Source organism: Hibiscus syriacus, unplaced genomic scaffold (genome assembly GCF_006381635.1).
Source record: "Hibiscus syriacus cultivar Baekdansim isolate YM2019G1 unplaced genomic scaffold, ASM638163v2 tig00110213_pilon, whole genome shotgun sequence".
Taxonomy (NCBI): Eukaryota; Viridiplantae; Streptophyta; class Magnoliopsida; order Malvales; family Malvaceae; genus Hibiscus; species Hibiscus syriacus.
In genome coordinates this window covers 1,916,382-1,931,148 of record NW_024062630.1, presented here as the reverse complement: position 1 = coordinate 1,931,148, position 14,767 = coordinate 1,916,382, and the positions used below count along the sequence as shown (strand labels likewise).

General features: G+C 34.4%; 2 protein-coding genes across 2 annotated transcripts; both read left to right on the top strand.

Annotated features, from left to right (window-relative positions):
- Window positions 1-1,404: 1,404 nt before the first annotated feature.
- Window positions 1,405-5,699, top strand: LOC120113918 (probable serine/threonine-protein kinase irlA). Its single transcript, XM_039134978.1, has 4 exons — window positions 1,405-1,487; window positions 3,368-3,489; window positions 3,831-3,896; window positions 5,119-5,699. Exon 4 carries the CDS (start codon window positions 5,160-5,162, stop codon window positions 5,607-5,609), a length of 450 nt encoding a protein of 149 aa, XP_038990909.1. The 5' UTR covers window positions 1,405-1,487; window positions 3,368-3,489; window positions 3,831-3,896; window positions 5,119-5,159; the 3' UTR covers window positions 5,610-5,699.
- A 4,812-nt stretch (window positions 5,700-10,511) lies between these two features.
- Window positions 10,512-13,657, top strand: LOC120113916 (14-3-3-like protein A). The gene is made up of 5 exons (XM_039134976.1): window positions 10,512-10,634; window positions 11,341-11,854; window positions 11,976-12,098; window positions 12,697-12,813; window positions 13,348-13,657. Exons 2-5 carry the CDS (start codon window positions 11,369-11,371, stop codon window positions 13,405-13,407), a joined length of 786 nt encoding a protein of 261 aa, XP_038990907.1. The 5' UTR covers window positions 10,512-10,634; window positions 11,341-11,368; the 3' UTR covers window positions 13,408-13,657.
- Window positions 13,658-14,767: the final 1,110 nt, after the last annotated feature.

Genomic DNA, 14,767 nt, shown 5'->3' with positions numbered 1-14,767 from the left:
CTATGATTTTAATTCAGTTGGTCTAATTTATGGAAATGATTTGTTCTTTATGGATGAAACAATTGGGTTTAATTTGTCGGTCGCTTTGACGACCCAATGTGGCATCTTGGACCCTCTAGATTTCTAGATCCGGGTTGGGGTGTTACACCAAGTCCCAAGGAAAAGATAATTTCTTTTAAAAGCATAATACATGATCATGATTCAAGGGAGTCTCTCGTAGACATCATGTATTACTTGGAACCTTTTTCATTGAAAGCACATGCTTTAGATATCAAAGGAAAGTGTGGTTTGGACAAGAAAAAATGAAATAATGTATTGTTTTTGTAGAACGGTTAAGCATTAATTTTGAAATTCAACTCAGATTGATATGTTGATGTTTTAGGTCATGAATAAGTTGAAACATTTTTGAAATTCAACTCAGATTGATATGTTGATGTTTTAGGTCATGAATAAGTTGAAACATTCAATTAATATGAAGGAAAAAGCTACACTAAAAAAAGAAAAATGAAGGAAACTTATGAGGTATGGAACTTTATATTATCGACTAGATGCCATGATGTTCTTACGAACATTATCATGCTTTGTTATCTTAGATATGTTCCATTATGGAATTATATTAAGTTAATAAAATCTGTTAGTCGTTATTAGTAGGTTTGATTTATTGTCTAATCAGTTTTCATTTTAACTCTTGGCTGGACGGAGGGTGTGTTGGAGTGATTACTGGCTTGGCAATACAATTGAGTATTTCTAGAACACAATTTCCATCTTTATCGTACCCAAAAAAGGTATGGATCCCATCTGCTAGTTTCAGAAATTAGGAAGAAGTATCATGCCTTGTACTGAACAATATTACCTGCCATTTTGGTTTTTCTCGGACATTATAATATTATCCAAACAAATTATTTACTTCTTTCTATCCATTTTCTATTACTTTGTGGTCTTTTGTTATGTTAGAATCTGCGTGGCAGTTTCAAAGCTTGGGGGTTTGAAATTTGAAATCGTTATTTCATGTTGACGATACTCAACTTTATTCCTTTTTTACCTTTCGCATCTGCTGGTGAATCATTAAAATGCTAGTTAACTTAACCAATCCCGTTGTACAATTTATAAACCTGGTTGAATTTTCTGATTGTTCCCTTCTTCATAAAATTGTTCGACATTTTATGTAGGTTGAAGTGGTAACTGCTGTTATTTTTGAAGTCTCAAATGTAATTAGTATTTGCAGATGTATTCTGCAAAAAGAAATTATGAAATTATGAATCTCAAGCATATCTAGCAGGAACTATAATGTAAATTTTAGCTGTGGGCGTAGAATGCACAAACGAAATTCATTCTAGGTTTTAAAGCTGTATTGTTCTTGGAAAGGACAAACTTATGTAGTAACATTTTTCATTTTGATTTTAGTATGCCTCCAGAATCTCATACGAGGTATAGCATGCGGCTGCACCCGCTTGCTGAGGTAGTTTTGGGGCTGGTCCTTCTTTAAGGTAATCTAAATATTTTCAGGGTCTATAGATAACATGCTTCTGTCTAGTAATATCGCTGCCCTATTTTAGTGATCGCACAAATACAGGAACATGAATTATATTAGCTAGAAATTTATTTCTGGTGGTATCTGATAAATGTTGTGTTTCTATGACTTGTTTGGTAACAGATTAAGACAGTATTTCCAATTCTGATTAGGAGACACTAGAAAAGATTGGTAAAACTGTAAGAATTATCCTCTAGTGCAAATGAAAACATCGAGGCTTGCACTGAACTGAGAATTGAATACTACAAATATATTACATCTCGGATTCGTAATGAGCAGTTTATGAGACAAGGGATCATTTAGTTCATTTTCATGAATGATACATCTCTGTTTAAGGAAAAATATCATTTCTTTTGGTACTGGGTAAAACATTTTAAGTTGGCACTGCTTCACTCTACATGCAATTAATTCATGGAGATAAAGGTGCCTTGTATGTGCATTTGTACATTTAGCTTTACATTTAATGCTATGATGTAAGTGGACATAGGTCGATTATTTGGATTTCAGATGCTTTCTCGACACTTGGAATAGCATACTGATAGGTAGTTATGCCAACAGTGATTAAAAATGCACAACAATCAATAAACAACTCCAATTCAGTAGAAAGGATATTTTAGATGTTGAACCTCTTTGAAGACCATACAGGTGTTAATTTATCGTATTTGAGGCTGTTTTGCAGACTATGTGTTTTCACCAATAGACATCTATTCCTTTTATCCTTATCTTGCTCCCCAAGTGCTGTTCATCATGTTTATCTATAATAGGGTCTCTTCCTGAGTGAGTGAGCGATGCAAACCAATTTATTTCTTGATCTGGGAAAATATCATTTAGTAATAAATAGGATGAGATATGCAAAATATCAATGTGCTGATGCAACTAAGAGATCTTAAGCTTGTGTGACGGTAAAATAATACGATGTGGAGAAAGGAAATGTGCAATGTAGGAACCCCTTTGTAATGGATGAACGGGATATTTTGTTGAACATGATCAACCCAAATTAGTCTTTTGATAGTTGTTAAAGAAAGCCTCGTTAAAATGGAAATGAAGAGGCAAGAGGATGAAGAAAATAGCAGGGAGCAGGACTGGAAACTGATTAAAATCCATCTTTCCTTTCCTTTTTCTTTATTCTTTTTTTTCTTCGTCATTTTTTTAAATGGTTCATTTTAGAGGGATCATATATCTGCCATAGAAAAAGGCGAACCAGGAACTTGAGGCAACAAAACACCTAGACAAATACCGAGAAATCAGAAAATAGAAAAGAATTCCTTCTAAGTCTGCATAATTCACTGATGTACTGCAGTTTCAGAAAATGAAAGATAAAATAACAAGGGTTATGTTATACCCTAATTTCATGTTCTAAAATTTATTTTAATTCTCTCGCCAAATTCTTTTAAGGATAAATGAATTCGCAAATGGAAATTGTATGAGTAACCTTATCTTTTTGCAGAGGTATCACTCTCATGTTTTTGAATGGTTTTAGTTGCTAGGGTTTGTACATTTTCATGTGTGAACAACTTCAGTCTCACTGTTATTCTTACCACCAATGTGGAATATGAATTCAACATATCCCGAACTCCTTGAGTACTAGTTAATGTTATTATGCATGGTTGTATCTTTTAGTTTTACGAATAAAAAGTACCAAAGCCTGCAGAATAGAGGTTCAGAACATGAAATGATTTGCATCTTGGTTTAGTTTAACCAAGTAACTTATGGGATTATTTTGTGGGGAAATTTCTATGGTAAAGCATATGGGATTTAATGCTTTCCTCTTTTGAGTTTGCTTACTAAATTTGTCTCAAAATATCATTTGCATGTTTCCCTTTCTGTTCTTAGTAGGAAGAAAGTAGGGAAGACAGTAAATTATGTTTATTCATGGTCTTGTATCAAAGTAGAGTACCAGAAAAGGCCTACAGATTCTTTTCCAGTTTTCTGGTCTATCAGTAGCTAAGCCTGATACGGTATAGATTTATTTCCATCATATTTTACACTATCAGATTTTGACCCTGAAAATTTTGTATTAAAGTCTCTAGTTTAACATGAATATTTTCCCCTAATTTACTGCATGCTGGCCTTTGGTTCTGAACTTTAGCGATGGTGGCTTCGATGTAGCCTTTATCAGGCTTTCTTTCACTATACTTGTATCAAATTTCAGCTAGTAGTTTTCTATTTACATGAAAATGCTATTTATGTATGCGTGCGCATTTTTTTCTTAGGCCAGTTGACAATGCTGTTTTACAACCTAAAAGATGTTCATTTTTTTCTTCTGAAAAGGAGAATATCAATGTTTTTGTTCAATCAGGTTACATCTTCCTGCACTCGAGTTGTATCGGATGATTACAACAACTCCAGCAACTGGTCTTATCAGGTAAGCAAAGACTTTGATTAGAAATCCTTCACTTTAATAATATACAGATTTCTTTTGCATAGCTTGGATTTTCTTGGATCTTATTCACCAGTTCAATAAAAAGAAAATTCAGATCTATGTAGATAGAGATGTATTTTACACCATATATGGAGAGCCGTGGACTCAATTTTGCTGAAAATTCATTCTGTCGTCTCAAAGGCATTCATTAGGATATTTTAGAGATAAAAATATAAAATCTATAAAAATCCATTTTCATATCTTATTTTGGAAATTCAAAGGCGAGATTAACGAAAACCCTGAGGTTTCAAAATGTGAACTATGGCAACTTGTCATAAATTTGTGTTTATCTATTTCATCAGCTTGAGGTGGATTGTTCTTCTTAATTTCACATACTGGGTTAAGAATCTGCCACTTATTTAAAGACTACATGTTATTTCACTAATTTCATTTTGGCCCTCAATTCAAAGAGCATCAGTTATATCTTTTACATACATATATATGTATATATGTTATGTTATTTTCAAATATATATATATATATATATATATATTATGTTGTAAAGAAAAAAAAGTATTAAATTTGATACCCAAGCGAAGACTAAACCCCCTCATGCATGCGGTTACGCTTTTTAAAACGTGGAGGGCATCATTAAAGACAATACTTAAAATCATTGAAGGAAATTTGTGAAAACAAGGCAAGTCCAAACACAGGAGAGAAACAAACTTTCAAAATTTCAAGCGAATGGAGATTTCTTTTACTAACCCCAAACCCTCAAAAAAAAAATAAAGTCGGTTGACGGGTCCCATAAATTGCATGGAATAGTATTTCCACGTGGCCTCCTTGCATGGCCACGTAAAGTTGAAGTTTTTGAAACGCTCCTCCTTTTCTCGGTTGATTATCTCATGGGATATCAACTTTTTGGCAAATTTATTGACATGGTAAGTTCATTATGACCGTGAGTAAGCTCGTTTTCATTGAGGAAAAGTAAAACCCTAGAAGAAAAAAAATCTCACTTGACAAACATGCTACATTTTACTGCCCCCTTACAAGGTCCTATATAATCCAACCCACACTTGCACCGTCTTTCTCACCGACCGCTCTTTCTGTCCCTGTCTTTGTCTCTCTCACTTTTTCCTTGGTATCTTCTTCTTTTGCTGCCTCGCATTTCCTCTCTCTGTATCATTCTCAATGAAGAAACCTAAGGTTAGCCCCGTGTATGAAGGGAGAGGATGGAAGGGAAGCAAAGAGTCAAGGAGAGAGAGAATGACTGCAAGGGGAAGAAGAAGGTCAAGGGTGATCCAGGAGCTGGATGAAGCAACGTTGTACGAGGTTGAGATTATTCAGGCTCCAGAAGAGGAGCCGAGTGATTATGACATGGATACAGAGCAGGAGCAGCAGGAGGAGCAACGGGAGGAGCAAGTGCCTCAGCCGCAGCAGCAACAGGAGAAGCAAGTTCAGCAGCAGCCTGTCGATGAGGTGGTACCTGGGGAGAATAAGGGAGATGAGGAGTCGTTGGTCTTGGATGACTTGCCAATGATATGTAACTATGAGGAGGGACGGTCGTTTTTGAATGCTGGGTATGGCTTGAGATGGCATTCCTGTTGCGAACCATGGAATGAGTTTTGGGAACCCTTTGGAGGCGTCAACTTCGAGCCTGTTTGGGATGATGCTCCATGGGACTTTAAGGACGGCGATGAAACCAAACATCTCTAGAAGAAAACCTGTTATGTTTCAGTTTATCGAAGTTGTTGTTGTTGACTGGATGTTTGTTGTTTGATGTTTGCCTGTGTCTTATAGAGTCAAGGGTGTTGTCTGTGTCTTTTGTAGCAAGTGTTCTATAATATGAACTATCTGCTTTCTTTTCTAAACTCTAGCTGTTCATTCCAATAATCCTTTATTTTGGGGTATAAACTTGAAAAATATATAAGAACTTGTTTGCATTCAAAGGTCACTGGTACTATTCAAATCTGAGTTAATTCTGAACCTGATTGAGATAGGTCACTTGAAACTTGAATACAACCAACAGGCTATACTTGGTGTAAATTCTATTCTTTCTTTCATCTCTATCAGACTCTAACTTCTGTCCTTTTTTTCAGATTCGGTCAAATAACATTAGTAGCATTAATACATTTAATTACATGTATAGTTCTATTGAAAGAGAAAACTTATACTTGCCACTGGAAACTTTTTTGAAGGTATATGCTTAGGTTTACTGAAGAGTGAAGACTGATTAACATCTCCCTTTACCAGGTTACTGTGCAAAATCATACTCGAGCATTCTAACATTATATGTATGTGTGTGTATGTGTGTAAACTAGCAGGTGTGTTCAAACCCTTTGTTTAATCTGAATCAACAGTAGTCTAACCTTAGAATGCTGCTAGCCTTTCTAATAGGAGAATCAAAAAAGATTTGCAAAGATAAAATACAAATGAAGATGACTGGAAGTTGATGAAACCCTATGAAATTTCTATAGAAATATTGTTATTGACTGTCATATATATATATATATATATATATATCATTGCACTTGTGTATTGGTGGAGATTTTGATTTTAAGAAAGATTGTGTTTGTTGCTGGTGTAAGGAGTTTGTAAATGTCAACTAGTTCAATGAACCGTGTCGACAATTTATTGTCGATAGCAAAAGCAACGCGAAGATGGGAATAAAAGCACTAGATCGTAACGGTTGCGATATACAATAAGTTCTATATTGCTTAGGGTTATACGAGATTTTAGAGTCGAGAATTGAACTTATCGTAAGGAAAATTGGAAACATCGTTCTAATTATGGAAAGTATATATATATATATTCTCAAGAATGCCATTTTTGTAGCAGTTAGGATACGTAGCGACATCTGATAGGTTCGAGTTCCATCCAACGTAAGTAGCATTTTCCCTATCATTCTCTTGATCTATACATTTTCAGTCTCGGAAGACTGTCTGCCAGTATCAATGTTTGTTTTGTTGGATTAATGGCTTTACATATATGTGTTTTATGTAGTGATTTGGTTAATGTATACTTCAAAGGCAGTCTTAAGTGGTTTTTTTATGTAAGATTGTTTCATAGGGTAGATATCATTCAAGAAATGCACACCTTGTGATCTACATTCTTTGAAGGCTATGCTATTGTCTGTGTGAGTTGTGCCTTGATACATCTCTTCTTCTTTTTCTAAGCTAATTGTTTGTTGTTAGCTTTGAGAATATTCCTCCTCCATATGCATAGCTATTGCTGTTGTACCAGCCTTGTCCAGTATATATATATATCTGTAATTGATTTTGTCAGCTGCTGGGAATAAACATAGTAGGTTTTATAGTTAAGAAATGCTTATATTAAATTAGCTATGGAGGGTTCTTTGGAACCCAGGAGGTCATGCAATTGTAATCAATAAGAACACAGGAAGGAAGATATTGGCTTCTTTTGCCATTCATCTCATCCGGTGATTTGGGGTGTTGCTAACCCTATGTCTGGTTGGTGTTAAGTAGGGAAAAGAAAGACAAGGAAGGGAAAATCAATGTGGATGGGGCGTATGTAGCTGTCTCAGGGGCTGCAGTTGCTGGTGTTATTGTCTGGGACTTTCGAGGTATCTGAAATTTATTCCGTATAAAACTCTTCTTTTGTATTTTTGCGAGCTGATGAAAAAGTAAAAAACTCAGTTTAAGAATATTTATTTCTATGTAAGTTTCCATTGTGAACAAGAAACTTATCAATATTAAGGATTGAAGTTTAGAAGTGAGTTGTTTATTAAATCTCAAATTGTGTTTAGACGTAAATCTTCTTATACTATTTTCCAGCATAATGAATTTTTTTCTTAAAATTTTTTTTCACGTTAAATATTAATGTTTTTTATTTTATGATTATTTTATATCCATTATTATCGTACTTATATTATTACATATATGACACCATGTAAAAGAATAATTATTTTAATATATTTTTCAAATAAAAAAAATCTCCAAAGACAAAACTAGGGGTCTGATCATGGTTGGCCAGGCTCAACCGGTTTCGGACCTGTCGGAAATATGTTTGGTACAGGCTCCGGCCGTTACAGCCGGCATTCGACTTGCAATTGAATTAGACTGGTCTGCTGCGATCTTTGATAGCGATGCCGCTAATATAGTTCATCAGTAGCTTCGGCGTCGACTTGATTTGTCGAAAGTGGGGAAGAAGCTCCACTTGCATCTATGTTCAAGAGGTGCTGGACTTCGGTTGAAGGTGTATCATGGAGGATCAACCGCGATGCATGAGGGAGCCATCTTGGCGAGTTTTTTGACCACTGCATTTATCGATATGGAAACTCAACTGAGACGAGTTTTACAAGTATGACGATCAGAACAACAATAAAACGGACTAACGAGTTCAAATTTCTATCTACTAACGAGTTAATTGACCACTTACAAACTATCAGTTTTAATTTCTTTACGTATTTTTTTTTATTAATATGAGTGTATATATATCATAATAAATTTTAATTTTAATCTATAATTTGTATAAGAGTTTTATTCTAGATAAAATAACCTCAGTGACAAAAAATGTCTTATAATATACGATTTTAATCAATTTTTTTTGGATTTGCCAAAATGATCAACTAAATCGCAATGCGATCGATAATTCGCAACGCGATCTCCGGTATCGCAAATCAGTTTCCAGATTCGCAACGCGAACTTCGACTATCGCGTTGCGATTTTCCAAATTCGTTGCGATAGTCCAAGTTCGCGTTGCGATTTATTCCAAATTCGTTGCGATAGTCCAAGTTCGCGTTGCGATTTATTCCAAATTCGTTGCGATAGTCGAAGTTCGCGTTGCGATTTATTCCAAGTTCGTTGCGATAGTCGAAGTTCGCGTTGCGATTTATTCCAAGTTCGTTGCGATAGTCGAAGTTCGCGTTGCGATTTATTCCAAGTTCGCGTTGCGATAGTCCAAGTTCGCGTTGCTATAGTCGAAGTTCGCGTTGCGATTTATTTCAAGTTCGTTGCGATAGTCGAAGTTCGCGTTGCGTTCGTTGCGATAGTCAAAGATTGCGTTGCGATTTATTCCAAATTCGTTGGAAATCGCAACGACTGGTGGTATTGCATTTGTTTCTTAAGAATTTTCTCTAAAAAAATAGTATTCGCGCGGACGTGTCGAAGACACGTATTACCACGACCACGACCACGAGACGAGACGAGACGGCGGCGGCGCGCGAGTGTCCCCTTGTTCTCTATCACTCAACAAGGAAGTGGGAAAGCCAAGCCTTAAATACCATTCACAATAGTGTTTACAATACTATGTGGGATTGAACATTACCAACACTTGTTCCCAATATTATGTGGGATTGAGCCTTAAATAGTGATACTATTTGTGAATTATAGTTAATGACTTTAATATTTGTATGAAAAGTATTTGTGGTTCGTTTAGTTTTCATGCAATTCTAATTTATTTTCAATTGATTGTAATTGCACGATAACAATTTTTTTTTCTCGCGAGTGATGCAATTTTTTTTGAATGTTTTGCTTAAAATTGCAATAATCGTGATTGATTGTAGATTGACTTTTAATTATGACATATTTAATCGTATAATACTAATGCAATTGGTTGCTAATTCAATTGTTTTAAGGTGCATGATTGTTAATTGTTTCTTGAATAATCACATAGTATTGGAAACAAGTGTTGGTAATGCTCAATCCCACATAGTATTGGAAACACTATTGGGAATGGTATTTGAGGCTTGGCTTTCCCACTTCATTGTTGAGTGATAGAGAACAATGGAAACTCTCGCGCGCCGCCGCCGTCTCATCTCGTGGTCTTGGTCGTGGTCGTGGTCGTGGTAATACGTGTCTTCGACACGTCCGCGCGAATACTATCTTTTTAGAAAAAATTCTTAAGAAACAAATGCAATACCAGTTGTTGCGATAGTCGAAGTTCGCGTTGCGAATATGGAAACTGATTTGCGATACCGGAGATCGCGTTGCGAATTATCGATCGCATTGCGATTTAATTGGTCATTTTGGCAAATCTAAAAAAATTAATTAAAATCGTATATTATAAGACATTTTTTGTCACTGGAGTTATTTTCTTTTTATTCTATTGCACATTCATCTAATTATCACTAAAATTTTAAATAAAATTTAATAGTTTATATAAAGAGTTGTTACGCCATAAATTGAAAGAAACAATTTTATAATCTATCTTAAGATAATAATAAATATTATCTTTTTTTTTTAAATTTGTAAGAATACTTAAGAAAATTAGTCACTATTTTAAGATGGTTTGTGATATTAAATAATAATTTTATTTCAAATGATTAATTATTTCAATTTATTTAAAAAACAAATTTGAAATATTAAATTAGTTATATAGTAAAAATTAAAGGATAATTTTTTAATTCATAACTTTTAATAAATTTGTGTGTGTGTGTTTTTTTTATTTTATTTTAATAATCGTCTTACATATATATAGATAGATATATTAATTATTTAATTTAAACTTTTTAAGAAACTAGTCATCAATTCCCAGCGTGGCAGGCCCAAACCAAAACGCACGGGAGTCTCTTCTATTCGCCAGCTGTCGCATGATCATTGGATCACTCCATCTTTATCTCATACTCTCTCTGTTACCATTTTCAAAGAAAAACAAAATAATAAAAAAAATCAATCAACCCTCTTGGTCTCTTCAGTCTTCGCTATAATAAATTTCTCCGCTTTCTCATTCCCACCAACAAATCAGAAGGAAAATTAACAAGGGAGAAAATATCGTCGATCGGTACGTTGTTCTGGACCAGCGTTTTATTGATAATTTTGGATTTTATTTCTTTACTTTGAGATCTATATGGTTTTAAGTTTTCTTTATATATATTTCCCTGATTTTGTTAATGGCTGTTTGATTGATGCAATGAATGGTTTTCCACCTTTCTTTATTGGGGTAATCTTAGTGTTTTAGATTCAATCTGTTTTGGATTTGATCTTTTTATTGTTTGATTTGAATATTTAGGGTTTTTCTTTTCTTTTCTTTTTGTTGCGATCTGTTTGGTTCCTAGAAATTGGGCGAAAATGAAACAGGAAATTTTGTTGCCAAGATTTTAGAGGAAATGTTTCGCTAACAAAAAACAACAGTTTGGATATTGTGAAACTGTTGGAACGGAAAAGATGGGAGATACTGCTAACGACATTATCTTCCTAACAGTTTAGATCTTATTATTATTATTATTTAATTAATTTTAGGACCTACCTTTTGGTATTTTTGACACAAATTAGATCGGATCTGTGAGTTAAATAATTTGAAAAAACAAAGAACTAAAAATTGAATACCATTTTATTCACCAAAAAAAAATTGAATACCATTTTGATTCTTTAAGGTTGAAGAATGAGAATGTATCAAATGATTGTTCTAGATATGGATGCTATTGTTTATACCCAGGATTTGATTAGAAATGTTTGTATAACAAGAGTGGATCTTTCTGTTTTTGCAGGATTAAGTGTTAGATTGATATTGTAAAGATGTCTCCAACAGAATCATCACGAGAGGAAAATGTATATATGGCCAAGTTGGCTGAGCAGGCCGAACGTTATGAGGAAATGGTGGAGTTCATGGAGAAAGTTGCCAAGACCGTGGATGTTGAGGAGCTGACCGTTGAGGAGCGGAACCTTCTCTCTGTGGCTTACAAAAATGTGATTGGAGCGAGAAGGGCTTCATGGAGGATCATCTCTTCCATTGAGCAGAAGGAAGAGAGCAGAGGAAATGAAGATCATGTTGCACAAATAAAGGAGTATAGGGGCAAGATTGAAGCTGAGCTCAGCAATATCTGTGATGGGATTTTGAACCTTCTTGAATCTCACCTCATCCCTTCGGCCTCATCCGCTGAGTCGAAGGTGTTTTACCTTAAGATGAAGGGTGATTATCACAGGTATCTTGCTGAGTTCAAGACTGGTGCTGAGAGGAAGGAAGCTGCCGAGAACACTTTGTTGGCTTACAAGTCTGCTCAGGTGGGTGAATTGGTGATGTTGTTTTGTCAATATGAGTTATTTTCAGTATAATTCCCGAGCATCTACTGAAAGATTAAGATGGAATTTCTTAGCCTCTCTTTATTTTTGTTTGTGATGACAGGATATTGCTCTTACTGAACTTGCTCCTACTCATCCAATTAGGCTCGGACTTGCCCTTAACTTCTCTGTTTTCTACTATGAAATCCTCAATTCACCTGATCGTGCCTGCAATCTTGCAAAACAGGTTTTTATTCTCTACTGCTTTGCTATTAATATCTTCTTATTATTCACATAGTTCAGTCATTGATCTGGAACAGCTAATAGCTGTCTTGGTGTGGTTCAATGGTTTTGGATGGCACAGTAAATTGTTTTAATTTAATCCCACCCAAACTGGATTTAATTGTGACGGCAGCTCCTTGTATCTAAGTAGTTTGTTGCATGATTGAGGAACCAACCTGTTAACATCTAAAAGACTTACCATGCCAATCTGGTTGATACTTGGAATTTTACAGATATGGAATGTTACAGACATTGAATCAGGAAAAAAATTGAATTGATTACTCTATATAAACTCATTTTGCTTTTGAAATCATTATTGAATTAAGTTTTTTGTGTTCTAGCTTAGACCAAGTCTGAACTGAAATGTTTGTGATTGTTTTTGTCCATGTGATGTCTGGTAATGCTGTAAATCGATATCCATTTTCTGGGATTTATTAATTTGTATTCAAGTTATGAGGATTAGATTGTTCTTATGTGAAGAACCACAAATGGATTCTCAATGACATGAAGTGATTGTCTAAAGGTTTCTTGTCAGCTAAAATGACATGTTTTTCACTTGGCAGGCTTTTGATGAGGCTATTTCTGAGTTGGATACTTTGGGCGAGGAATCTTACAAGGATAGTACCTTAATCATGCAACTTCTCCGGGACAATCTGACGCTTTGGACATCTGACATCACGGTATGTCACACGCACACTCTCTCCCCTCCTTATGTGTGTGTACACAATCATGAAAATTTTGTGCAGATCTGTTGTCTTTTGGCATCAAATAAAAATCTCTTCAAAATTGCAATGATTTTTTTGCATTGACATGGATTTGAAAAATGTCAAAAGCTATGTTCTCGAGCAAACCGTTTTGCTTTCATCGTCATGACTACAGTTATCTACCATAGTGTCTACATTTCCAGGCATTACATTTTATAGAATAATGCCTGGACTACTAGCCCTAAGTTTCAATTGATCTCCAAGTTAATCCCTTGCTTCTTTAACCGCACCAAGAATGTTCTGCCAAAGTATACATGCAAACACATTTCACCTTATCACATTAATTTCAGAACTAATATTCTGATGTTATTGTTGTTATGTCATGGCTCCTGTTAATTGTTTCATTGATTAATGTCGGATGTTCCTTTTCAAGTTGATGGATGTTCTCAAGTTCTCTATTCAAGATGGTTTCTTGTTTTGTGATCAATTTGTTTTGTTCCTTCATTTAAGGATGAGGCTGGTGATGAGATCAAGGAAGCTTCGAAAGAGTCAGGCGAGGGACAGCAGTGATGAGATAAGTTCATAAGAATTGTGCTCTGTACCTTTTATCTGCAGATATACAATACATGGATGCGATGTGGGTTGTCACAGAAGGTTTGGGTTTTATTTTTTAAATGCATTCATCTTGGAGTCAGAACGTTCCTCTGAATTAAATGTGTCTTATTTTTGAACAAGAAGAAATTGATTGGGTTTGATTTGTTTTCCATATATAGTGCTGAATTATAGTGGGTTTGGCAATCTATACTTTCTTTGAATTTTAGTTACTTGCCGTTGTAAGCTATTATCCATGTTTCTACCATTTGCTTGGTGAATTAGTTCTTAGGATGCTGGAAAGATTAATTTGAGTATTTTATAAAATTAAGATTTATATTAAGAACGGATATTATATAGGGTGGGAATGGAAAGGGAAGCAATTTTTTTAACTTTAAATTTCAATCATCAATTTACATTCATCCACTGATCCAAAATTAATGTAATTAATTTTTTTTTGGATAATTGGATCTTTGTGATTCTCTGTCATAGATTATCTTCAAAAATCTTTATCATCTAATCTATAATTTCGTAGTGGAACTCAAATTAAAAATTATATAATGTTTAAGCCTATACATACAATAACATCGTATTGCTAAAAACCAATTGTCTTATTAAAGCTAAACCTTAAATCATTATAACTAGTGTAATGTTACTGCTAGATTTTCAAGTTTCATGAAGTCATGGTGATGTTACCAGCAGCGCCATGGTTGACGCAGCCACTACAGTAACTAGGTCTAAATCTACTGTTGAACGTACCGGCATGGAGGAGCACTATATAGCGATTGGCTAACTACTGATATTGTGACGAATGATTCCAATGCTTGCCACAAACACGTCAAACTTTCAAATTAAACCAGAAGTGTTAGTTACACCAATACGAAGCACACGAAACAGCCACCACAGCACGAGAATTTTCCAATAACCAAGACACGAGTACGGTAAGATATGAATAATAAAATATAGGGGGAACAATTAGGGAGAACAATTGATGGAGGTACGGAAAAAAGAGGGCATATATACGTGGATGATTTTCTTAGTCATCGATGATACTGTTCTCACTTAAAGATTCTAAATTAAAATTTTATAGTTTTAACTGGGTTACCTCATAGAATTTAAGATTGATATTATAATAAAATTACTAATACATGTAACGATATATATATATATTATGTGATTTGTCATCTATATTGAAATGTGTGTTTATCTTGATTAATATAATTATTTTTCAAAACTAAAATCTGAAAATCTTCTTTTTAAATATAATGTCTTATCATTATATTTAATATATATATATATATATATGTAATAAAATCTAGATTTACGTAGATGAAAATAA

Bases quoted from the DNA above. Each gene is read 5' to 3' on its own strand.
- LOC120113918 (XM_039134978.1), top strand. From the start codon at position 5,160: ATGACTGCAAGGGGAAGAAGAAGGTCAAGGGTGATCCAGGAGCTGGAT.
- LOC120113916 (XM_039134976.1), top strand. From the start codon at position 11,369: ATGTCTCCAACAGAATCATCACGAGAGGAAAATGTATATATGGCCAAG. The intron at 12,099-12,696 runs GTTTTTATTCTC...TTCACTTGGCAG, and splicing joins CCTGCAATCTTGCAAAACAG to GCTTTTGATGAGGCTATTTC. The intron at 12,814-13,347 runs GTATGTCACACG...CCTTCATTTAAG, and splicing joins TTTGGACATCTGACATCACG to GATGAGGCTGGTGATGAGAT.